The 25,798-nt window shown below is 46.5% G+C and overlaps 2 protein-coding genes and 1 non-coding gene across 5 annotated transcripts; 2 read left to right on the top strand and 1 right to left on the bottom strand.

Annotated features, from left to right (window-relative positions):
* Window positions 1-1,040: 1,040 nt before the first annotated feature.
* Window positions 1,041-12,173, top strand: C13H14orf93 (chromosome 13 C14orf93 homolog). Its single transcript, XM_053363870.1, has 7 exons — window positions 1,041-1,118; window positions 4,694-5,348; window positions 6,047-6,292; window positions 6,484-6,545; window positions 7,008-7,111; window positions 7,580-7,692; window positions 9,964-12,173. Exons 2-7 carry the CDS (start codon window positions 4,827-4,829, stop codon window positions 10,363-10,365), a joined length of 1,449 nt encoding a protein of 482 aa, XP_053219845.1. The 5' UTR covers window positions 1,041-1,118; window positions 4,694-4,826; the 3' UTR covers window positions 10,366-12,173.
* Window positions 12,174-14,011: 1,838 nt separating this feature from the next.
* On the top strand, window positions 14,012-23,843 carry HAUS4 (HAUS augmin like complex subunit 4). 3 transcript variants are annotated; one of them, XM_053363873.1, is made up of 10 exons: window positions 14,012-14,135; window positions 15,902-15,974; window positions 16,196-16,338; window positions 17,026-17,142; window positions 17,807-17,947; window positions 19,705-19,801; window positions 20,235-20,380; window positions 21,212-21,342; window positions 22,408-22,476; window positions 23,581-23,843. In XM_053363873.1, exons 2-10 carry the CDS (start codon window positions 15,926-15,928, stop codon window positions 23,756-23,758), a joined length of 1,071 nt encoding a protein of 356 aa, XP_053219848.1. In that variant the 5' UTR covers window positions 14,012-14,135; window positions 15,902-15,925; the 3' UTR covers window positions 23,759-23,843. The 3 variants fall into 3 exon arrangements, with proteins under 3 accessions (XP_053219848.1, XP_053219847.1, XP_053219846.1); XM_053363872.1 differs by having other exon boundaries at window positions 14,057-14,145; XM_053363871.1 differs by lacking the exon at window positions 14,012-14,135 and adding an exon at window positions 14,152-14,294.
* Window positions 23,844-25,593: 1,750 nt separating this feature from the next.
* On the bottom strand, window positions 25,594-25,666 carry TRNAR-ACG (transfer RNA arginine (anticodon ACG)). The gene has a single exon. It is a non-coding gene; the product is annotated as a tRNA-Arg (tRNA).
* Between the last annotated feature and the right edge of the window lie 132 nt (window positions 25,667-25,798).

Raw genomic sequence — 25,798 nt, 5'->3', positions numbered from 1 at the left:
TCCTAGGCAAGAAAGCAGAAGGTCGGCTCTTCCCACAGGCACTGAAGCATACGTGTCTGCCGATACCAAGGGAGGGAGGAAGTCAAACGATTGTTAAATAATTGCTCCTTTCCCCCATGATAGCCCACGTTACTTCACTTGCATCTTCACACATGTTTGATCAAACCAGTCCCTTGCCCTTCGTAGGGATCCCACCCCCTCACCCGCCCCAAATCTATGCTTGTTGAATGTTGACAGTCCTAGATGAAAAAGTGCATGCCAATATTAACCCATGCTGGCCCCCTTGCCAAGCATAGCCATCCCAAATACTTTTATGCACCGTTGGATTTTCTGGTTCCCACCCAACTGACGCGAGCGATGTGTGTGCAGTGCGTAGAACCTAATGTGAACAGAAAAGGTTATTGCCAGCTGCAGGGCAGCAGGAATAGAATGAACAAAGCAGCCAAGATGGAGGCGTAGTTTTGTAGAGTCGAAAACAAAAGAAGCCTTCCTGGGTAAACGGCCTTTCCTTTTCCAAATCTGCCCGCCCCCCCCCATGCTTGGAGAGGAAGAAAATTAGGGTTACAGTACACAACAAAATGAGTGAGCCATGGGCCAAGAGGTTTCCTGGATTGGGTCGGGGGGGGGGGTACAGCTGCAAAGGTTGAAGGAAAGAGCCGGCAAGAAGGATGAACAGAAGGAGGAAGGCAATGAGGTGAAAGCTGTGTGTACACAGGAGCCAAGGGGAGAGCAATAACAGAAACAGTTCAGAGTGAAATATAGAAGAAGAAACACGAGGGACTAGTAGGAGCATGAGAGGAAGGCTTTGAGAAACAAAATAGCATGCAGAAGTAAAGGGTGGCAAGGATCAAAGGGAAGTGTAAATTGGAGGAATAAAAAACAGCCTGATTGTACATGTCCAGGAAAGGGGGAAATTGGCAGTGCCCAGCTAGTCTAGGTGTCCCCTGCTGGGGCCCTGCTCAGGAATGCGTGTGCAGCTTTGGTGTGTGTTTGTGTGCGTACAGGAGATTGGCCAATCAGGGCAGAAGGGGGGAGCATGGGGGTGTGGCGGTTGGCAGCAGGGTGCACATCCTCCCCCTTTGCACACACACGAATACAAAGAGCTGCACGACCTTCCAGTATCCTTTTCCCAGGGACGTGTGGGATGGAATTGGGGGGGTGGGGTGGGGGGAAAGGATCTGGGGAGCGATTGAAAAGGGAGGCACCCCAATCCCTTGTTTGGCCTTGCCAGGGAAAATACACGCCAAGGGAGAGAGAGGCTTGTATGTGGCAGAATGTGGGAGGGGGGAAAGCAGGAGAGCAGGGATATGCTTGGCAGAAAATATATGTACATGCAGGAACAGAGTAGCTTTGGAGGTTTTTGTACATGGATATAGCGAAGAGGGAGAAAGAGGTCTATATAATGCTGTGGAATGGATAAGTGTACAGGAAAATAGGTAATACTCAGATATCATAGATCATAGATTAGTTTATCCCTCCAAGCTCTTTAACTGCTACGGGGCTTTAAAGAATGGTGATGGTGGGGAATACCTTTCTTCATTTTATTGTGGATGATGTTAGAATTTTAATGGGAATTAGTAGTGGTCATTAATAACAAGGCAGTTAGTCTGGATTATTTAACGCTGTGTAAAGTAATGTGATTTGGCTGTGATGCTGTAGAGGTAAATGGTGTTTCAATAAGAGCGGATAGGAAAATAAGTGGAGAGGTGAGGCTGTGAGTATACTAATTAGGCACACAGGATGTGTGTCTACATGATCAGGCTTGCAGAGGAATAATGCATGCATCTGCGTTGGATTTTTTAATCAAATATACCTTCTCTCATCTCAATCTAATCATGCTTTTGTTTCTACAAGAGGGTGATTAGAAAAGGCACAGGGGGCTTATTCAATATCATTTGGGGTGACAAATATGCTAACATGCATTATTAATTCTTTTGTTCACCCTGTCAGGATTGCTGTAAAGCAGTGAAATGGTGAATTTCCTTTGGCCCAATTTTTCATTAGTGACTGGCTGCGGAATCATTTTGGACTTAAATTAACCTGGAATAAAAGGGTTTTCTTCTTCTTTGGCGATCACTCGTAACTGAGTAAGATTGCCTTCCATGAACACGGTGGAGGCCAGTTCTGGATCCACACATCCTTCCACAGTGGGGACATAGGTTTGTTTCCGGGCAGGAGCTGATCACGGTGAGGGTTTGCCAAACATGCCTTCCTCCTAGCATGTTTCTCCCTTTTGTCCTGAGTTCGAGTGTCTTCAAAGCCCATGACACCTTTGGTAAAGACTGTTCTCCAATTGGAGAGCTCGCAGGCCAGTGTTTCCCAATTGTCGGTGTTTATACTACATTTTAATAGATTTGCCTCAAGAGTCTTTAAACCTCTTTTGTTGACCGCCAGCATTATGCTTTCCATTTTTAAGTTCGGAATAGAGTACTGTAGTTGCTTCGGAAGACGATAATCAGGCACTTGAACATCAAGACCAGTCCAACAAAGCTGATGTTGAAGAATCATTGCTTCAACACTATTGATCTTTGCTTCTTCCAGTACACTGGCATTAGTTCGCCTGTCTTCCTTGGAATAAAAGAGTACTCTAAGTGTTTATGACCCTAGGGGTGTGCTAGCCCTGACATTGCAGTGGGAACATGGCAGCTAATAAATTGGAGGGTCTAAATAGTATTTTGTGTGGAAGGGTTGTGTCAAGTGCTTGGGAAGCAGGCGCTGTGAGGCCTGTCAATATTTCCCCTCCCCCAAGTAATAAATTAACCTTCGCTTTGAAAGCAAGGGTAAATTAAGAAGGGAAAGACTGGCCACGTAATTTTTAAAATTGTGAGTGACACACAAGCCCATTGGGGACAGAGAGCTTTGCTAGTCAGGGATACCAGCTGAGGGAGGACTTATAGGGAAAATACTTATCAGATACCCAGTAACTGGGTGGGCAGGGGGGCAACAAAACCCAGCAACAAATGGAGGGAGAAACAATATTATTAGAAAATGAGGATTTAAATGTGGTGGGTTTCTCATTCAAGACCATGGTCGGTGCCCCTGTGTGCCAGGACTTGTGCCAGTGGTGCGTAAGTCTTGACATGACCTTGGGCCTGGTCAGCCATTTTGGAAGATACCCCAGTCAAGGCAACTTTTTTTGGAAATTTATTTTATACGCTGTTGTCGTTGGTGTGCAATTACTGGTGGTTCACATGTCCTTATATTGGATTTTAAAACGTAGAATATGAGACCGGCGCCTTTCGCGGGGCCACGGAAAGGAAAGCCCTCGACCACCCAGTGTGAGGAAGGCGGCCTTGAAAAGGGCCCAGCCTCGCGGACCTCCTTAGAGAGCCCCCTTCTCCCCCATCCATGTTCCTTTCCCCCGCCCCTCGCTCCTATCCCCGGGCCTAGGCGCTACCGTCTGCAACCAATCGGCTACCTCCTGTTCTTCCGCAATAGCCAATCGGAGAGCGGCGGGGCGGACGGAGGGCTGTGCCGTTCGTACACGACTGTGGCGCTCTTGCTTCTCCTGCCTCCCCCGCCGCCGCCCCCCCCGGGCGCTGCACACGCGGGATGGAATGCTGGGGAGCGTAGGATTCCAAACCGTTGGGCCGCAGAACCGAACGAAGAGAAGCCCCTGGCACGTTTCCCGCCTTGGGGGTTGCGAATTTTAAATATGCAAAGAGATGCCTTGCATGAACTTTAAAACCACTTTCGAGCAGTTGAAATTGGAAAAGCGGAACAGCTTCCTAGGGATGGGGATGGATAGTTTCCCCTCTCCGCTTTACTTTCCATTATCACCTCAGACTCGGTCCCCTCCTCCGTCCCCAGTTACGGAGATTCAAAAACATTGGTTCTTCAAGGGCTGTTTGCAAGTGCTTTGCAAGAGCTGAATGCGCTGCTGGTTAAAAGCAAACTGTACTGTTGAGGAGGAGAAACAAACGTTGCACAGTGTGAACTACTGAAATAAAGCAGAGGTTTCCCCCCACTTTTTTCTTTTGGCAGGGTCTCAGTGCTTCTACAAAGAAATTGAAAAGAGGTAGCCAAAACCCGAACTGCTAGTTCAGCTCTTGAGTTCATTGCAGGACTTTGACTGCCAAAATAATCAATAGATATAGACTGTAAAAGCAATAAGATTTACAAGGGGTCAGCTGTGGGTGAATATAGATCCAAATGGACAGGTCGGGTGGCTGGAAGATAGTGCTGAATCCCTCCTAATGTTAATCACACTGAGCATAAATCTAGATTGGGGCTCACAAACTGATTCATAGTCTGTTGAGGTTTTTTTATTCAGGTGGTCTGTGGCTTGTCTGCCTTAAATATAATGATTTTTGATTGTATTTTAATTGCTTCTTTTATTTCTCATATTTATGGAATTATAATTTGAATTCTATGAAATCCAAATTGTAAGTCAGCCTGATGCAATATAAGAAATAAAAGAACAAAGGAAAATGCAGTTTAAAATACAGCATCTAGCTTGGGGAGGGGGGAGTTTCTGAACTACAGATTTAGACATATCAGATTGAATGCAAATATGAAATGGCCTGCCCTGTTGGGTTTGGCTACAGCAGATCTGTATACAGAGGTTAGAGCCTAAATCTAAGCAATTTAGATGATCAGAAGCAGGTAGGTTCAGATGTACTACAACATGGCTGTCTGCTCCAGTCATACTCTTAGAAATATTTCTTTAATATCTTTCCTCTTGTTTGCTGAGACCCAGCCTTCTGGGCAGTGCCATGGGCATGTCCCCACCGCAGAGCATTCAAGGCCAGATCTGAAGCTCTCCTTGCCTCCTCCAAGAGAACTAGCTGGGGAACACCAAGAATCCCTCATAAACCTGCATCGTCATGTCATTCAGTGCCACAATTTTGTTCTCTCCTCCCAACACCAAAGAGGCAAAATGCTGCTGCTGCACCTGCAAGCAGGAGCCGGGGGCTCAGGCGACTACGCCGCCACCACCACCATCTTCATCGAGCACCCCGATCACGGTTACAGGCACTGGGCTAGCGGTACAGTCTTCAGAGCAACTGCTCCATGTCATCTATCAACGTGTAGAGAAGGCAGTGGGCCTTGCTGAGGTGGCGCTGAGCCTGGCCAAGGCCAATAATGAAGCCCTGAGGCGGCTGGAGGAGGAAATGGGGACACTGCGCCGAAGGACGGCCCCTGTCGTCAAAGCCAGCCCCCTGAGTGGTCCTGAGGAGCGGCAAGAGGACAATGAAGAGCAGAATGAGGAGGAACAAGAGGCCGAAGGCTTCAGAAGTGGCGTCCAGGTGGTCATTGAAGAGCTGCGGCAGCTGGGAGCGGCGGCAGGGCCACCCGGACACTTGGGTTTCTCGCCTGTGCATCTGGGGCCTGGGGGGCTTGGCGGGGTATGTAGGCTGAAGATTAAGAGCTTCTTTGTCCCTCCCACCCCACAAAATACACACAGTCCCCATGTCCCTCCGGTCAGACACAGATGGGCTCATGAATATTTGATGGCATCTCTCGCCTCCTCTGCCAATGACCTGCTCAGGAGAGATGCATTCTGGGAGCCATGCCAAGCTCTGCTCTGCTGTTGTGGCCTGGGGTTGGGGGGCACTGGCAAGCGCTAAAAGTGTATGTGTATTTGTATATGTGATACCAAAGCTGGTACGGGAGTCAGGCTGGAGCTGTTTGCGATGATTAAGGGGCATTGGCAATGTTGTGATTGGCAGACGTTCTGGTGGGTTAGTGTTAGAATGTTTTCATATATATGGGGCTATGAGAAGTGCCTTTGAGCCTTCCGTACCACTTGAGCCAACTATGAACTTTTGTTGGTGCAAGATAAAAAGAGGCTTTAAAATTCAGCTATGTGTTTTGGCCAATACGCACTTGTGTTTGCAGGCCAATGCGTTTTGTGTGCGTGCGTGAAAACACACAAAAGAAGGTTTGGAGGAACTTTAAAGGATAGTAGAGTAGAGATTAATTAAAGGCCCACATTTTGAGTCGGAGCTGTAGAATTGGAATAGCAGCTGCGATAGGAAGGGTAGCTGCAGTTTGGAATGAAGGATATCAAATCAAGTCGTACAAGTCTTTTTCTTGTTCTCAGGGAGCAGAAGAATCACCCGCAGTAGATGTCTCCATTCAACGGGTCTATGCCACACCACCTTCCCCCTCCTCTCAGCCTCTGGATGATCCTTCTCTCTCCTGCCCAGAGGTATCCCCCAACAGCATCACCTTGGAGGACAACATGCGCGGGGAGCCACGTTTCTCTTTGGGCTTTGCAAGTCTTCCTTGTAGAAACCGAAGCATGGGACAGAAGAATGCAAGGCGCAAGAGGGACTTGGTGCTCTCGGTTAGTTGCCTTAGATAGCTGCCACATATTGGAGCTTGTGTCTCACAAGGAACTTGGCATGGGCCCAGCAGCTTAGACACTGCAAAGCTTATTTTAATTAACTTTCTGGGGCATGCTGCTCTGTTTTAATAGCTTGGGGTTTGCAGAGTTACTGTGGAGGGGCACTTATCTCTTTCTGTTTACTCTCCCAGAAACTGGTCCATAATGTCCACAACCACATCACCAATGACAAGAGGTTTGATGGCTCTGAGAGGTGAGCTCTGGGTGGGATTGGCAAATAAGATAAGGAAGAGTAACTGCAAAAGAAAGATAACCAACAAGTGTGGCTTCTCTTCTCACTGTGTTGTGGTGGGAGAAGGAAGTTGCATGGATCAAGCTGGTCTTTTCTGCATAGCTAATAGAAGCACAGAACACCTTTATTGATCTGGCAACCCATGTTCCCACTGAAATTAATCTCAACATCCTGAATAGTCAGCCTTCATTATTATTATCCCTTATTAAGGCACCTTAATAACGTTCAGGTTATTAATGCTTATATAGGGCCAACTGTTTGCAACGTGCTTTATAAACTACAAGAGGAGAGGTCTCTGCCTTAAGGGCTTGTAATATAGAATGCAACACATGGGAGACAACAGGAAGGAGAGAGTCACGGTAAAGATGGGAGAATAATGTACTTAGGGTTTCTCCATTCTCTTTCTCTCTCCCCCCACCCCAGCATTAAATCTTCATGGAATATCTCTGTAGTGAAATTCTTGCTGGAGAAACTGAAGCATGAATTGGTATCAAATCACCACAATTACACTGACAAAGAACTAAAAGGTAAGATGAGGGTGAATAAAACACTTCACTTGGTTCATGTCTGGATTTTATTGTTAGAACATACCTAGAACATAATCCTTATACACTTTGCTGGTAAATTTTCCTCCAGGTCTGAAAATAAATATCTCTCTTGGCGTTCACTCTGGAACTTACTGCTGCTGTTGTTGTTGTGATATTTGTCAGTCACTTTTCTCAGACAGTGACTAAAGTGACTTATGTTGGAACCAGTTCAGAATATCCAATGACAATGTAAAAGCACAGCTATGCACAAAAAAGGCAGGATTAGCAAACTCTACCCCACTAAAAGAGGCCACAGTGCCACCCTTCAAATTAGGAGCCAAAAATCCCAGGTAAAAAGAAAAGTTTACCTTCTGGTGACATTGAAATGCTGGCTGTTCATATACACAGACATGCAGACATAAATATCCTCTGGTCTGCAATTGCTTTGCCCACTTTTTGTTCTGTTAGGTGCTTGTGTGGCCTACTTTCTAACCAAACGACGTGAGTATCGCAACTCTCTGAATCCCTTCAAAGGACTCAAGGAGAAGGAGGAGAAGAAACTACGAAGTAGACGCTACCGGGTAAGGGACCAATCCATTATTCTGAGGAAGTATTTCTCCCGTATTATCTCAATGCTACATAATCTACCAAAAATAGTTTTTTGCCCCTCTTTTTATTTAAGCCCAAATGCATTCCTCCATCAATTCCAAAAATCACACTGAAGTGGAGTAGGAAATGGCATTTATATTCTGGTTAGAAACATAAAAAAGCAACACTGTATATGACAGATGAAGGAATAGGTTTGGTGCACTAAGAAAGTTCTTAATATTTAGCTGGAATTCTCTTCCTTGTAATTTGAACTGTAGGTTCATATCCTATTCCCTGGAAATTTGCTCTGTCATCTATCACAGACCTTCAAATATTTAAAGCTGGCTTCTTATGCTCCAGGCTAAACATACCACAACTCCTTCCAAATTTTCATTACAGGGCTGGTCTCTAGGCCCATTTCATCTCTGCTCAGCACACTCCGGTTGTTGAATGGGATGGGTTGCTTAACAGTGGAACAGACCTGCCTCAGAAGTTGGACTCTTTGTTTTTTATGCCGAAGGCAGATGCCTATCAGGGATGCTATAGCAGAGAATTTCCTGCATTGGCAGAGGGATTCAACTTGGCCCTCCAGATGTTGTTGAACAATTTCCCAACAAGCATGGCCTATGGCCATGGATGGTGGAAGTTGTAGTTTAACAACCTCTGGAGGGCCAGAGGTTCCCTATTCATAGATCTTTGGGGTCCTTTCTAACCCTGATTATATAAGGCAGCTTAGAACAGGCTATGTGTAGTGGGAACTGCTCTATATCTTCAGTGAACTATGTGATGTTGAAATTACTTGAAGTAAATATATGTTCAAACTGCTGCAAAGACATTCCATCAGTTTCATCAAGCAGTTTAGGTGTTAAATAACTCAGATTTCCTAATTAATAAGTGCATGTTTACTCCTCAGCTGTGACTTTCATAACATTTGAGTTCTGACTGTTCTTGGATTCCAGCCGTAACGACATTTCCTCAGACAACACCATTTCATTCCCCTTTTTATAACCTGATCCTAACTAAGAAGTAAATGGCACTGTGTTCAATGGAGCTTACTCCTTAAGGCTGTCATCTTATGTACACTTCTTGCGAATAAGCCCTATGAACTGCAGTGAGACTTACATCTGAGTTAAATATGCCTATGCTTTATGGAAAGTTGCCAAAGGTAACCGGAGACGGTTTACAAAATGTTATGGAAGTTTTAGAAGTGATTTAACTGGTTAAATTCTTAATGAGTAGTGCAATCCTATGTCTGCTTAGAAGTCCTATTGACTCCAATATGGCATAATCCTGGATAGGTTAGGATTGCAACTGAAATGTCATTTTTTAAAGACTGCAGTCTCATGAACATACATAAGGTAATCCCATTGAAAAAAGTGTGACTTCTGAATAAATACGCACAGGATTGGTCTGTTAGCAGGGTGAGAGGATTCTCTCAGTCAAAAATAAATTACTTGATCAAAGTTGTTAAACAAACTACTATTCATTCTAATTAGCTTCCTACCTAGCAGTTCGTTCCTAAGTGTATTTACTCAGACATAAGGCCCATTGAGTTCAATATGGCTTATTTGCAAGTGTCGGCCTCTAAGACAGCAGCCTGAAACAGAAAAAAAAGGAAGAAGACAAAACCAGGGAACTGGATCATTATGTCTGCATCCCACTTGTTTTCCAGTATCATTTATCAAAGCAGTGCTGGTCTTCCTTTAAAAAGAAAGAAAAATGAAGCCTGCCTCAGAGTAAAGCTTCACTCTCTTCTGAGACCTCCCTGTAGCAGAAGAGACTTTCCTTCACCCAGGGGAGCAGACACTCGGGTGGTGGGGCAAATGAGCCCATCAGCCCACAGCTGCCAAGAGGTGTTTGCTTTATAAACTGCAGGCCTTGGAGCATGTGTTCTATTTCTGCTGCAGAGACGATTCCCAAGCTAGCTTGTCAAATGCTGGGCAGCAGAAAGCTGTGATTTTCAGACACATGCCACAGAGCGGGTTCCACTTTTTAAAAGACACTGGGCAGCAAGCAAGCAAATTCTTAAGGTGGTGGGGGATTGCAATATGGCAGGCCCGGGTAGAGCCGAGTTTTGGGGTCCTCCAGCACTAGGGGGAGGACAAAATGGGGGGGAAGGTATATGATAGAGGAGTTTGGGGGCAGGGAGAGACATTTGGGAAAGACAGACCAGTGAGGACAGATGGGGTGAGTAATTGCAGGGGCGTAGGCAAAGATGATATTCTTAGAATGACTAATTAGGCTTCATTTTGTCTTACCATTAGCTTTTTGCAAATCGTTCAGGGGTGGCGCGTCTGCTGGGCCCTGAAGAGCAGCGTCTGTGGCAAGGCGTGACAGAGGAGCTCATGTCAGATGAGGAAGACAGCCTAAGTGAGCCAGGTGTGTGGGTGGCACGCCCCCCACGATTCCGCGCTACCCCTCTCACTCAGCTTTGCTACCGACTTGATGCCAACTCAAAGCATGGCACCAAAGCTAACCGGGTTTATGGGTCGCCCTCTGACCGCCTGCCCTCCGCTGAAGCTCAGCTCCTGCCCTTGCACCTCTACAACCCCCATTTTCAAGAGGAAGGAGCCAGGGCGGGCACACCGCCTAGGCCGCCCAGCCACAAAGGCTTTTGTCCTGACCTCAGCTCATTCGTTGAGATCAAAGTGGAAAAGGATGAGTGACCTGAGAATGCTGATCGTGTTTAATATGGCAGCCAAAAGGAAGACAAGGAGAGAATACAGGATCACCACCAGCTGAACTCAGTATCTTCCCAAAGAGGAGGAGGGAAGCAAATTGCCTGCCATGCGCCAGGTTGCGTTTGTGGGCTGAGACGCATCTTCGCTCCATAAGGAGCTATTACTTCTAGGTCATGATAGAGAAGAAATGGAGGATAGAAAGGGACACCACTGGGAGAAGGAGCCCTTCACAAAGATGTGGCTGTTTGGTCTATACCCAACAGGTTGATGATGTGAACATGAAGAGTACAATGTTGCAAAGGGAATTAAGTCTTTTCTGAGCCTTCAATAAAAGCAACCTTCAAACATAAATAGGAATTTCCATAAAAACTGACTACTTTGTGGACTGGGTGGATCAGAAACTTTGGAGAACCTTTCACATTACAAAACTACTCTCAGTTATACTATTGAGTTAATAGTAGCGCAAAAAAAATGATAGTAATGTCTGAGACGTTTTCTGAAATTATGGGGATTGCTCATTGCTTAGTCAAACTGCTTTTGGGACCACAAGAGTTAAGAGAACACTTAGAGTGCTTCTTGGTTGACTCTTCATTGATAGCAATGCTTTTAAATTAGAAACATTTAGTGATACCAAGTTGACTGTTCTTACCTGTATCTGTGAAAACATTAGGCAGGTGTGTATTTTATTCCTTCATAAACCCCCCTCCTACTTGCAGAGTTCCTATTCCTCCCTATTGTTTGCAGGAAGAGTAAAAATCTTGTGTAGGAACGCGAAGAAGAGCTAAGAAACAACACTCCTGGTTTTTATTATTGCATTGTTGTGATATCTTCCCCTTTGCTAGGTTTCAGGAATGGCTCTCTATTGTCAAACTCCAAGTCCCCTACAACAGGAGATAAAAAATATCTCTGGCTTTTACCAGCGGTAAAACACCAGGCTTTTTGGCTTTTTTAAAAAAACATTTGCATATGCTAATTCACATAAATGTACACTAATTAATTTCCAGAGGATTAGCTGTGCTAGAATGTTGCAGCCAAAACAGCGAAGAGTCATTAACACTTCATGCATCTGATGAAGTGGACTCTAGTTCACAAAAGTTTATGCCGCCATAAGTGTGTTAAGGTGCCACGAGACTCTTCATTGTTCTTACTAAGTAAAAGTACGTGTTGACTTGCCTGGCTCAAGTTTTTAAAAGAATTTGTTTCAAATTAACTATGTGTCAGTCTTACCACTGACCTGTCATTAAACTATGGCACTGGCTCCCATGGGAGGCAGTGATGGCCACCAACTAATACTGGCTATAAAAGAGGATTGGACAAATTCATGGAGGAGGCTGATGTTGGCTCTACTAGCCATGATGGCTATGCTCTGCCTCCACAGCTAGAGTCCGTAATGCTTCTGAGGAGGGCTCTTCTGCTTGGATCCTGTTTGTGGGTTTCTCATGGGCACCTGGCTAGCTGCTGTGAGAACAGGATGCTGGACTAAATGGCCCATTGGCCTGATCCAGCAGGCTCTTCTCATCTTCTTATGTACATGGATGGACTTATGAGAAACATATTTTAGAGGGTGCTGTCAGGTGTGCAGACATTGGGGGTACAAAACAGCCCCCCAAAAGAGGGCCACAGTACCATCCTTATGCATACTACTGTATCAAAAGCATAAACTGGATATTTATTGAGTCATCACTGTCCTCTAGTGGCTTTTTTTAGATAGTACAAAAGGATGGATGGTTCTTTTCCTCTCTGGCTGGGCAGACACCTGTTATCAGTCTTTGTTTGATCTAGAAAAAAGCAAAGTGTAAGAGTGGTCAGTGTTATTACGCTTGCTGCAGCCCTCTATTCCTTTCCTCGACACTCACTCGGCTCCCTGTAACCCATGACCCTGTATCTTGGTTTCTATGACAATCCATCCGTCTCTATTTACAGTCACAAGCAATAATCAGAAACTCCATTCTGATCATAAGAGAATGCATTGAAAGAATGGGACAATAGGTCACTGGTAAAGATCAGGTTCCAGTGATGGGAAATAACACTTCCAGGAACATTGGAATGGAGATACGCTGCCACCTAGAGCACAGGGGTAGGTGGTCTAAGAGGCAACTTCTTATTTTCAAAATCTTAGGTATGCATAAGGCACCTCACACACTTGTAAAACTCCACATTAATTGATCTGGGCTAACGGCTGTCCCCTGGCTATGTTTTCCTGGTCCAGATAGAATCTCAGCTCCACAGACAAACACAAACTGAAATCTATAGATTGCAAAACCTATCAATCAAAAGAAGCTACCACGGACAGAGACAGTTCAAATAGCAGAAGCTAGGCATGGCCATCACCTAGTCGTATGGGTGGCAACAATACTGGAACAACTGAGTTTTAGGCTGGTTTCACAAGGCAAATTTAAGGTAATAGGAAAGGTGGACTCCTCCCACTACCTGCTACTACATGTATACACACTTTTTAAAAGCAGTTTCTAGTGTACACAGTGCTGTACAGTTTTGTAACGAATTCCTTACCAAGCTGAATCTCATAGTGGTTCACATGAGCCCATAAGACACACCCCCCATGGAAAAATAAACAAAAGCTTGCTATAAAATGTTTGGGTGGTACATTAATAGAATACACCTATTTTACAAACAGGGTAAGCTGAGGCTGAGCTAGTGATTCTCCTAAAGTGTCCAGGGTAATCGGTCTGTGCCAGAGGAAGAACTAAGCCATCTGGTCTCAAGGCTAACACTATATGTCTGGGTACAAAAAGAGCAGACAGGACTCCCGTACCTTTAATAGTTGTAGAAATGCTCTCCCCAAGGAGGCTTGCCTGGTGCCATTGTTGCATATCTTTAGGCAAAAACATTCCTTTTTAATCAGTCCTTTGACTTTTAACTATCTGTGGCCTTTTTACACGAGTGGGGATGTTTTAATATGGTTTATTTATTTATTTAGAAAAGGTTGCTATTTGGTTTTTGCTTAAAATATTGTAATTGGCTTTGCATTGGTGTGACCTAAAAACGACTAATAAAATGAATAATAATGAGAATACTAGGAGAGAAATCTTTAGAGTGCAGCTTTCTTCACTTCTGCAGTGCTGTGACCTGACAAAATTCCCCCTTGCAAATAAACTCTTAAAGAGGGAGCCCTTTGTTCTGTTGTCCATGTGTCACTCCCCAATAAGTCCTGAGGTGAGTCTGTGATGCTTGGGAGGCAGAGAAAGAACATTGGGAGTTGTGCAAAATCAAAAGCATCAGCTGGGAATTTTTATTTATTTCATAAAATTTATACACTGCTAGATTGTAGAAAAGAACTCAAAGCGGTTTACAAAAAAAGATAAAACGATAAAATTATAACTAAAAAATCTACAACCATAATCTACAGAATGTTATATAGAACATAGACTAAAACAAAACTCATCGCCAGCCTGAGCCCCTCCAGATGTTTACGACTACAACTCCCATCGGCCCCAGCGGGCGAAGGCCTCCTTAAGATTCAAAATGAATATTAAAAGCGCCCAACGAAGGCGGTTTGCAGACACAGACCAATCGGGATGTAAATAAGCGGACGGGGTCCCGCCCTTTCTGTCACCAACCTCCCGCCTTCCTTTTCTTCTCGCCGCTCCTCATTGGCTTCCGGTTTCCAAGGCGCGCCCCTAAGTAGGTGGCTCCGCCTCCTCTCGGAACTTTGGCTTTGCCGGGCGCGCGGGGGAGACGGTTGGAAGCCGTGTTTTGGCCGCGTGCAGATCGAGCCCTCGGGGCAGAAAGAAAAGGTGGGGAAAGGTGAAAGCTTCTCGTGACGTCACTGGCGGGACCCCCACTTTTTCCCTAAAAAAGAAACGAGCGCGGAATTGGGGGGAGGGGCTCTTGGTGTGCCTCGATGTTTAACTCATGCTAATTTTTACTTTTCGCAAAGAAAATGGGCTTTTGGGTTAAGTAGGCGGGGTGTTTGTGGGTTAAAAAAACCCCCATATATGGCAAGGTGCACATGCTTTTTGACTGTTTTACACCAGGCAGGCAGACATTCAACCGGTGAAGCTTCCCCTCTTCGTTTTAAAGGCAAACTGCACCAGTTGAATTTCTGGCTGCCTCGCAGATTTTTAAGGCCCTGGAGCTTTTCCCACAGAAAGCAATGACCCTCCTGGAAAAAAGCGCCTAAAACCCTATTTATACCCATTGGGAGGACCCATTTCTTTCTTCTGCCATATCTTTGTATGGTTGGCAGTGCTGCTGTTGTGGCCTCCTTGGCCTGCCAGTTGAAGACCAGTTGCCTCAAGCACAGGCTGGGAGTGTCATGGGATGGCGGTGGTGGGTCTGTGCAAAGGATGGGCTGTTCAGCTTGGTGCGTGCCCTGTTGCATTCTGGGACAGTGGGATGAGGAGTCTGGTTTTGGGTCAGTGTGATTGGCTACAGCAGCATATGGTGATGTCTCCCTCAACTTGCCCTACGCCTTGCGGGAGAGCAAATGGAAAGGACATCCTCCTCACACTTACTGTGGGATTGGCAAGAGGAGGACCAATGAACCGGGGTGCCTTAAAGTAGATCTACCTCAGGATCACACAGTCTCTGTGATGAGAACGTTCAAGGATGCTGCTTATAGGTTAGCATGACCTAGTATGCTCATTTTCAGATGACACCAAACTGGGAGGGGGAGCCAATGCCGCTGAAGAGAGAATTGGGATTCGAGGTGACCTTAACAGATTGGAGAGCAGGGCCCAAACTCACAAAATGAATTTCAATAGGGACAAACGACAGGTTCTGCACTTAGGCAGGAAGAACCAGCTGCACAAATATAAGATGGGGGACACCTGGCTTACACCTGGAGGTTGGAGCGAGCTTGTTTTCTCTTGCTCCGGAGGGTAGGACCCAAACCAACTTGGTTCAAGTTACAAGAAAGGAAATTGCGACTTGACATCAGGAAGAGCTTTCTGATAGTAAGAGCTGTTTTGACAGTGGGACTGTCTCCCTCTGGAGGTTGTGGACTCTCCTTCCTTGGAGGTTTTAAAGCAGGGGTTGGACTAGATGATCCTTGAGGTCCCGTCTAACTCGACAATTATCTGATTCCGTAAGGAGAGAACAAAAATGCTCTTCCTCAGTTTAGAGTGTCAGGTTGGAGTTTGGCATATGTGTGCATCTCCTTTAAGGATTAGCATGACTTTCCTGAAATTGGGGGTGATGGAGGGGAGGAGTTTATGTATTCCTGTGCAGGAAGCTTTGAGTAGATGCCTCCATAGCAGTGCCTATACATATGTTGGGGCACACTTCCAACAGGCATCTCCTAAAGTTGGCCTGAGACAAACTCATAACCCTCCCTTCCGCTGACACCTTTTACATATGCTTATCTGGCTGGCAGAGGTATATCGATTCCTTCTTCAGCCAGCACTGATATGCCAGAGACCAGCTGTGCTTCCAGGTTTGCTTGTTGCCACACAAGACAGTAGGGGCTGTTTCTGTATGGCAGCAAGTATATATTTCCCCCGAGGGACCTGTCTATCTTTCTGCCTGCTAACAGCTCTCATCTCACCTTTTTCATTTCTAGCTGATTTTCCCTGGTAAAGGGCCAATGGCATCTGCCTTAGGGACCGTCGGTGTTCAGTTGCTGCGGCAGCCAGGTAACTTCATTGGGGTTATTTGAGGGGAGACTGAGGCGTAAAGCAAATGTGTGGAACCTTTGACCCTCCAGATGCTTCTGAACTACAATACCTACTATCACTGGCCATTGGCTATGCTTTCCAGGACTGATGGGAGTTGTAGTTCAACAACATCTGGAGGGACAAAGGTTCTCCTCCTGGCACAGAGCTTTACTCTCTTTTGCCGTTTCCCGTCCCCCCAGGTTGTGGGAGCTGCCTGCCCCCTTGCTCACTCACCGATGAGGACCTGGCTGCCTACCCTGGCTTGGCTAACCTCCTTTTGGGCCTGACCAGCCATATGGACTCCAGTGGGCTCAGTGTACACTTGGCACAACAAATGGAGGAGGTAAGAGCAGGTTGTCCCATCCAGGCTAGTCTGTGCTTCATGACCACGATGTTGGACAAGAAAAGCCGTCAGACTGCAAATCCGACCTCTCATTTTTAGGAGGGAGGGAGTCCCTTCTGGCTCTGCCGTGGTAAGATTCTAGGGTTGATGGCGACAGACGTTTGAGTCCTCAAAGTGGCAGGGATTTGACATGCCGACTCTCAGCTGTGCTGTTACGCAAAGAATGCCCTTGTACAAATCTATGGTGCAGCTGCATTTGGAATCCTGTGCACAGTTTTGGTTGCCTCAGGGCAGATAAATAAAGAAGTATTTCTTCATGCAGTGAATAGTTAAAACTATAGAACTCGCTCCCATGGGGAGGCAATGGTGGCTTTCAACTTGGACGGCTATGAAAGAGGTTTAGGCAAATTTGGGGAAGAAACAGCTACTGATGGTTACTAGCCATTATGGCAAGGCTCAGTAGCCCAGCCCCATGAGACCTGCTTGCCCTGCCCTATATAGAATTCAGGTTGCGTGATTTGGCTTTCCTCTGAGCTGCATTGGTCCTCTCTCCCTCCGCCATTGCCTAATGCAAGATTTGTACAGCAGTGGATGACTGGAAGAGTGTGTTTATTTTATTATTAAGGAGGTATCCTCACTGCTGTCTCTTTTCCCTCACCCCCATGGCCAACATTTCCTCTTTCGTAGGCAAGAAAGGAATTGCAGCGGTGCCGAGGAAACTGGTTGAAATGGGAAGTGGTCCATCGGCTTCTGCAGGAGGCGCTAAGGGAACTGGGAACTGGCCTGTCTCCACGGGACCAAAAAGTAACGCTTGAAGGGAAACGGGGGGGGGGGAATTGGCGGGTGAGTGAGGGCTGTCGGTAGGAATCTAGAAGGAGGCAGAGAGCTTTGAGAAAGGCTGGCTAAAGCGTTTGGCAATAAGCAGTACTGAAGAAAAATGGTGCTGTGCTTATAGTCGGCTTTTGAAGTGGGTTCGTGGAGCGCTCTAACAAGGCTCAAAAACAGACAGCGAGATCTCGGTTTGTTTGTTTAAGGCATTTACACCGCGCCCTTTAGCAAGAAAGACTCTGGTAGCTTACAGAAATGAGTACTAAGATGATCTTGCCTGTCTACTATCTAAGAAACCCGTGACATATGAGGAAAATGGGATGGGAGAGAGAGGAAAGGAGAAGCGAGCTCAAGCCTACAAGCTTAAACCTACAGTTCTTCTAATGAAGTGATGAAGCTTTGTCTGGGTAGATTCTGGCCGTTTAGAGGAGCAGGTCAACTCCTGGCTGCTTCTTGTCGGGGAAAGAAACATGGGGTGATAAATGGGAACATCAAGCCTTGAACCAGTGAAATGTGATGGTGTTATGCAAGCTTCAGAGAAAAGCCTTGGGTGTGTGGAAGGTCTAGTGAGGCTGATGAGAGGCTTTGTGGGGGGGGGCATTTGCTTGACCCCCCAACCTCTTTCATTTCTGTTCCTCAGTTCCTTGAGGTCCTGGAGCAGCAGCTTTCGGTAGCTGAGCTGAAACGGATGCTTGATCTCGGCCCTTCTCTGCAAGATGCACAACCATCTCTTTTGGGTTTGGAGGCCTCTGATCTACAGGAGCTTCTCCCCCCTAACCAAGTAAGATGGGCATAAGCAGGAGAATTCCCCACAAGTAGAGCTGTTGAGAGGCCCAAGCGTAGAGGCCCAATCCTTCCATTTTAGATCGCGTTACGAAACTTATAATGTACTGCAAAAAGAGGGCGTGTTATTCCCCGACTGGCCTTTCCCGCCTGTTTAGGATAGGCTTAATGTGCATGAAGATCAGACATCCCTAAACTCGGCCCTCCAGATGTTTTGGGACTCCCATCATCCCTAGCTAACAGGACCAGTAGTCAGGGAAGATGGGAATTGTAGTCAGAGCCGTCTTTCCCATAGGGCTTAGTGGTTCGTTGCGCCAGGGCGCTGGCCTCTCAGGAGCGCCCCAGCAAGTGGGGAACTGCACGGCTTTGCCGGCAACTATATGGCTGGCTGGCATGCAGCTTCCTTCCCAAGCCTCCCTCCCTCACCCCACACCCCCAGGCTCCCCTGCAGGAAGGCAGCATCTCCCTCCCTCACCCCCAGGCTTCCCTCTGTGAAAGTAGCATTTATTACTGCTTGGGAGGTGGCGGCGTCAGCAGCAAAATGAACATTTGGGGACGCTGGGGGGATCTTTGCATCCCGGCGCCGCATATGCTATAGACGGCCCTGATTGTAGTCCCAAAACATCTGGAGGGCTGAGTTTGGGGGTGCCTGGTGAAGATTCATCTGTAGGGCAGGGGCTAATATATGAGAGATCCTGCCCCAGGACACAGGCACGGCCAACGTGAAACCCCCACCTCCCCCAAAAGGTGTGTCTTTACCAGAAAGAAATCATGGCTTCACTTGCCACGTTTCCTCTCAATGAACCCTGGGAATCTTAGCTCTCTAAGGGAGTTCTTAGAGCCTTTGAGAAATTAAAAATGCTTCCAAGTGGTATTCCCTCCCACCCCCACAATCCATGTTCTTATCACCAAACTAGGTGTGAGTGAAGCTATATTTCAAGAAAGAAAGGCCTACTAGTCTGGAGTGGTGCATGCTCTAGTTATCTCCCGCTTGGACTACTGTAATATGCTCTACGTGGGGCTGCCTTTGAAGGTGACCCGGAAACTGCGATTAATCCAGAATGCGGCAGCCAGATTGGTGACTGGGAGCGGCCGCCGGGACCATGTAACACCAGTCCTGAAAGACTTACATTGGCTCCCAGTATGTTTCTGAGCACAATTCAAAGTGTTGGTGCTGACCTTTAAATCCCTAAACAGCCTCGGCCCAGTATACCTGAAGGAGTGTTTCCACCCCCATTGTTCTGCTCGGACACTGAGGTTCAGCTCCAAGGGCCTTCCTGGGGTTCCCTCACTGCGAGTAGGTTACAGGGAACCAAGCAGAGGGCCTTCTCGGTGGTGGCTCCCGCCCTGTGGAACGCCCTTCCATCAGATGTCAAGCAAAAAACAACTATCTGACTTTTAGAAGACATCTGAAGGCAGCATTGTTTAGGGAAGTTTTTAATGTTTGACATTTTATCACTTTTTAATATTCTATTGGGAGCCGGCCAGAGTGGCTGGGGAAACCCAGCCAGATGGGAGGGGTATAAATAATAAATTATTACTATCAGTAGTAGTAGTATGGTCACTGCATGAGGGGATGCTCCTTTAGGGGCTTTTATCTCCTCTCTCCCTGTTACTTCAGTCGACGTGGCTTGCGAGTGTTTGATGTACAGATCCAATGTGCCCAACGCTACCTGAAAGCACTCTAAAAAAATCCCCGGCAACAGTTAAGCTTGTTCACATTTATAGTCCTCTCTTTTCTGCGCTTTGCCACAGGAGCTGGAGCAAATGCGAAAACACCTCCCCGCGGAATTGGAGAAACGCCTTAAGTCCAAATGCCTTGCCGTACTCGGTTACTACCTCCCTGAGAGTGGTGAGACGCTGTTCTTCCCCCCAGGCTGCCTTAGCAGGAGAGGTTATCTCCTTCCATCAGCTTTGCCGAGACACCGGCTCCAGCGGGCGCCTTCTGCCCTTGAGCTGTTTCTGCGCCAGCTGGTCATTATCGGGGGAAGCACTGCCTGAGTTTGCTTCCCCCCTCTTCCCTCCCTGTCCCCTCTCCCTCGCATGTCGCGTTTTCGAGTTTGTAGGCCTGTGGGCAGCAGGGACCGTTTAGTTTTAATGGATTGTGTACGAACTGCTCCGAGGGCCTTTTTTTGGCTGAAGAGCAGGGTACAAACACTTGAAATACAAATAGGGGGAGCCCCCTGCAGGTGTGTGTGGGGTGGGAACGCCATGACATTTCTGGGGGATTTAAGGGTGCTGTGTGGGTCAGGGCTGCCTGTTGACCTGACCTTTCTTGTTCTCAGATGGCGCTGGAGAAGCTGCACGGGCAGCGATGCTGGGGACCTTGGCAGAGCGCTTGGCTGCAGAGAAGCGGCACCTGCGAGAAAGCCAGGCTCGGCACCAGGAACTGGTGGGGTTGCTGGAGCAGCAGAAAGCTGCCTATCCCCAGGTAACAGCTGGAGTAGGGAAGTCTGCCAGTGTGGGCTTTGGGTGTGCCAGAAGTCTCTGTGCGCATTTTGCCAAGAAAAATGTGCAAATAAGGAAAAAAGGGGTATATATTCACTCAGCATGCACAGTTTAAAACACAGTGTGTGTGTGTGTGTGTGTGTGTGTGTGTGTAACGGGGAGAATAAAATTGATAACACAGTTAAAAACAATATTTTGCAATGAAATTTCTCCAACCTCTCACTTATGCTCACCCCCTCTCAAAATTTGCTCCGGGGACATGGGGAGAGGATAGGAAAGCAAAGTCTTGTTGTGTAAGTGGAGCACCTTGTTAAAAAAAAAATCAGAATGTTTCAACGAGTCCAATCTTTTTTCTGAGCATTCCAAAAATGTTGGAGACAACCGACTGCTTTGATTTTTTTTAAAGTGAAAAATACCCTGTTTCTCTTGAATAATTAGTAACCCGGTAAATATTAAATAACCTGGAAATAAATGTGTTGCTAGCCCTACAGCAAATCTTTAAAATGAATCAATGCCTCCTCCAGATAACATTGCGCTTTATCATTTCCTAAATATGCATATTTACACCTTGTATATCAAACAGAGGCACTTCATTTTTGGCTGATGAAAACAAGCTGGACTTTTTCGTTCAGACCTCGCTTCTGCCTGTATACATCATGACTTAAGTTAGGTCCATTAATTTCAATGCTCTGATCAGGGTTTAGTCCAACACAGCCCTATGTTTTTAAAGCTTTTAAGTTGCTGAGAAAGTCTTAACATAGCAAGCAACTGATTAATCGATTAAGCACTAATTTCACTCTCCCATGCGCCGCAGGTCTTATTACGCTGCTTGGCCATCCTGAAACGCTTGGCCCGTGAGCTCCGCCTTAATGCTCAGTCTGAACTCGACTATTTCAGCACCCAGTACCTGGAGACCAAGTGCAATGCCATGTTCTTCAAGATACGGTGAGGCCTTACCTGTGTCTCCCCCTGCTCCTGACCAGGATCCTGAAGCTGCCCAGGAGCAATGGAGCAGTATAGATTAGGAACAGTGGTTTGCTGAGGGGCATAGTTCAGAAGACAAAAGTTGGGACGAACTGGGGGGTGAACAGCAAAGAGAGAGTCTGAGCTAACAGACTCTCTCTCGCTGGAAAGTGTCCAGCCTATCAGTCCAAGGTCACGTAGAGCAGATAAGGGGGCTACACAAAAAGCACAGTGGTTGCGAGATCAGGTTGCAAGGCGCAGAAGTGACTAGGGGGAAAGTGGGCGGAAACCTTAATTGGGAGCACCTTCGCTCCGAGAATGGCTGCTTTGTTCTTTTGCTGTGATCATTAAAGACTCTTTAAATGGTAAGCGAATCTTTTCACATTGTCCTGCTTATCTACGGCCAAAGGGCGGAGGGAGGAAGCCGTGTCCCCAAAACCTGACACCCTTCTGTTGATAAGGTTTATTCTTCAGCACAAATAAGCTATGCTGACTTCAATCCCTGGTGGCATCTCTGGGTAGGGTGCGGGGAGAACGCTGCCTGAAAATCCTGGAAAGCCACTGCCGGTCAGTGCAGACATTATGGAGCCTGATTGACCGACGGTCCGACTCGGTGTAAGGCAACTTCCTATGCTCACCCAGATCAGATCTGTCTGATGAATATGGTTTGGTGATCCGCTTTGTATCCAACCTGGGGTGTCTGTCATAGGGTGGCAAGTCATTATGTCCCTAAAGGACATAATGGGAGGTTTTCTGTAGTTCCCAAGAGAGAATTAGAATCCAGGAGACGCTTTGCAACTTTGGTTTGCACATAACGTCGGTCGTACTTGCAGCAGACCCTTTGAAACAAAGGGACGTGACTGACTTGGATTTGTTAATTGGAGCAGGCCTTTTGCGAGTAGGAAGTTGGATACAGCTCAGCGGTTAGGAGTGTTGCGGTCATCTGTGAGCGAGGGGCAGAGCAGAAGCTGTACAGGGGAGGCATTATAGGAAGCGGACTCTAGTGTTTGTCAATCCTGCTCTTCCAAATAATTCTGTCTGCCACAGGCTCGAGGAGCTGAGCATCCTTTTGGAAACCTACACGCCTGAGAAAGTGGATGTGCATCGGATGATGAGGTAAGCGTGTGTGTGTGTGTGTGTGTGTGTTGAGGCGGCCAGTCTTTATTTATGTCCGTAAAGCTAAACACAGAGACTCCTGTGGGTCCCACTGCTGTGGCAGGTGTGAATACAGATAGCAGCTGGAAGGTGATTACCAGCAAATGGTGTTTTGTTGGCAGGCATCTCCCTTTTATTTATTTTTTTAACAAAATCTCTGAGGTACCCTAAGTCACGACGAGTTGTGCTGCAGAGCTTTTGCTGACTTCGCATCTGCACTAGAGAGTAATGCCAAGATCTTATTGAATCATAGAATTGTAGAGTCGGAAGGGACCTCGGGAGTCATCTAGTCCAACCCCCTGCAGTGCAGGAAACTTGCTTGTTTGTGGTCTCTATCCAGCCCTACATAGAGTATTGGAGATGTTGCTATTCAGGATTCCATCTGATCCAGTCCATTCTTCCTCCTGGCTGGCTTTCTCTTCATTCTCTTTCTTCCTCCATACCCTACCTCTCAAGGTCAGCCAGCACTCTGAGCATTCTTAGTCTTCATTCTAGTTGGGGGTTTTTTGTACACCGTGGGGTTCCCCAGGCCTGCCAATACGTCTCATTTCTGTGTGTGTGTGTGGTGCCATTTTTGGCTTTGCCTAAAGCAGTGGTACTCACAGCCTGAGTACCATTATGTTTCTATCTCTCCTTTTCTCCAAGGAGTTTAAGGTGATGTACCTCTCCATTTTATCCTCACAGCAACCCTGTGAGGCAGGCTAGGCTGAGAAGGTAGTCTTTGCAGGTACCCTGGTGTCCACGGGCGCTGGGTTGGCGACCCCTGCTCTAACCGATATGCCATACCAGAAAGATAAGGAATGATATTTGTTCTTGAGGCTTGGAGGGCACAAGGAGATAACTGAAGAGGCTCCTTGCAGCTACCTATGGAGATAGGCCAAAGGCAAGGAAGTAGCTTCTCAGTAACACGGCTCTATTCAGACTTTTTTCCGGTCGGACAGGAATGGATTGTGGAAAGAAGCTGGGTTTTGGGTAGCTGCTAGGAGGCTGGAAAAGTGTATCTCTGGCATAGATTTTGCAAAAGCTCGTCCAACACACCAGTCTTTCATTCTTCGTTTTTTCTAGGGACAAACTGCAGGCGGCACTAAGCCAAGAGGAGCAAGACCTGGCCACTTCTCGCAAGATCGTCTCCAACTATGAGACACTGGGCCCTGATTTCGAAGAACTGGTGAAGGAATATGCCCGGCTGCAAGCCATCATTGAGAACAGGCGCTGGGCCCTGAGAGAATTCAGCAAAGACTGAGGCCTTGTTTGGGCACGGACTGGTTGAATATTGATCCGTTTAGTGTGTAACGACTGTTTTGTACAATAAAGTACGGAGGAACGGCGGGCTGGCTGGCTTCACATGTCTCTGTTGCTTTCCCTCTAATGGATAGACACCTGGGTCCTGCTTTTCTCCCCTGCCCTGTGAACAGACAGCTGGATTTCTCGTGGTATCCATTTCGAGTTCACCAAAACCTTAGCATTTCCCAGAAGAAAAACTTGCACTTTTGTTGTTTAGTCGTGTCCGACTCTTCGTGACCCCATGGACCAGAGCACACCAGGCACTCCTGTCTTCCACTGCCTCCCGCAGTTTGGTCAAACTCATGCTGGTAGCTTCGAGAACACTGTCCAACCATCTCGTCCTCTGTTGTCCCCTTCTCCTTGTGCCCTCCATCTTTCCCAACATCAGGGTCTTCTCTTCTCATGAGGTGGCCAAAGTATTGGAGCCTCAGCTTCAGGATCTGTCCTTCCAGTGAGCACTCAGGGCTGATTTCCTTAAGAATGGATAGGTTTGATCTTCTTGCAGTCCATGGGACTGTTACGTCCTCCATAAGGACCAGATTTGTGCATCGTGTTGGTGAAATCGGCAAACCTTTGGTTAATTAGAGCAAATGAATCGCACCGGCAGTTGTGGTTGCCCTTGTGGCTTTTCCTGGCTTGTTCTTTATCCAAAAGCAAAAAATAAACCCTGCAATCGTTTGTCCCCGTGTTTTCTTACTTGGTGAAATGTGCAGATAAGTGGAAGGATGGTTTTTGTGGCTTGGCATATTGACCAGCTGCCAAGTTCCATCTGCAGCGCCTCCTGCTGGAGAAAGAACCCAGAACATGGTATTAGCTGCCAGGGTCCGAAAGAGAGCCTTAAAAATCTTCAGATATTGTACCCAAGATAAATTGTTCTGCAGCTGTTTGGACTGTAATTTTCAGCTGCTTTGTGAGCCAGTTGGTTTCAAAGGCACGTATAAATATAATATTCAACTGAATTATGAATACAATACACGAATATTATCTATCTATCTATCTGCTTCCAGACCTATGGATAGTCCGTTTTCCTGATATATTTTGTGTTACTAAACAGCCATACAGTGTGACACACTTTTGTGAATTTTTTTAGCAAGCAGAAATTAAAAATAGACTGCTGTTGGTAAAAAGGGATTTAAAAATAAGACACCTGTAGTATTTTTCAGTATATCATATACAACTTCCATTAATTAACTTTGTAATGGTTGCTATTTGTTCCTTGATGTTTTTGATTATTTTTAAAAGCTTTATTTCTTTTAAAAGAGACTAACTTTGATGCATTAAAAAAATTCCTCTTGAAGGCGAGAAGAAGGGATGCCTTTTCAACGATGATGTGCTTAGCTACTGCATTATTTAGGAAAAACAAATAAGGGCGTTCTGCCAGCAGCCCATATTTAACTGCATAAAAGAAAACCAGCTTTCTATCTTGTTCCCAGTAGTAGCTAAAGGGTTTCTTAAGTCTGCAAGCAAATATACATCGCTTGGGAATTTAAATATGATGTTGAAAGGAAATATTCAATTGTTTAAGCCCAATGTGAAAAATTAGGACTTTCCCTGCTGTATTTAAATATTGCTCAACTCTAACGGGTTCATATGAAAATATTTATAATTTGTGGGCAAATATTTCTGCCACGTTTGGGCAGGCTTATTTTTATGCGGATTCCCCCTGCAGTATGAGGCGGAGGCTAGATGTAAAATAACGCCAATGCCTAAATGGCAATAATATTACCTAGTTAAAATTTTCTAATTCTAAACTGGTGTCTTTTTTTGGGTGGTGGGGCAAAATTACGCCCTTTCCGAGCCAGCCAGGAGTCGAACCTAGAATCTTCTGATCCGTAGTCAGACGCGTTATCCATTGCGCCACTGGCCCTTGGACGCTCTGTGAGCTTCACGGCACCATCCCTATAGAGCACGCTACACAGGGCGAGCTCGTCTAACAACTGAAAACCTGTGCCGCAATGCATGACGGGAACTGCAGTCCTCAGACGAGCGGAGAGCAAGG

This window comes from Podarcis raffonei, chromosome 13 (assembly GCF_027172205.1).
Source record: "Podarcis raffonei isolate rPodRaf1 chromosome 13, rPodRaf1.pri, whole genome shotgun sequence".
In the NCBI taxonomy this organism is placed as follows: domain Eukaryota; kingdom Metazoa; phylum Chordata; class Lepidosauria; order Squamata; family Lacertidae; genus Podarcis; species Podarcis raffonei.
The sequence above is the reverse complement of the archived record's forward strand: the minus strand, read 5'-3'. Positions and strand labels throughout refer to the sequence as shown.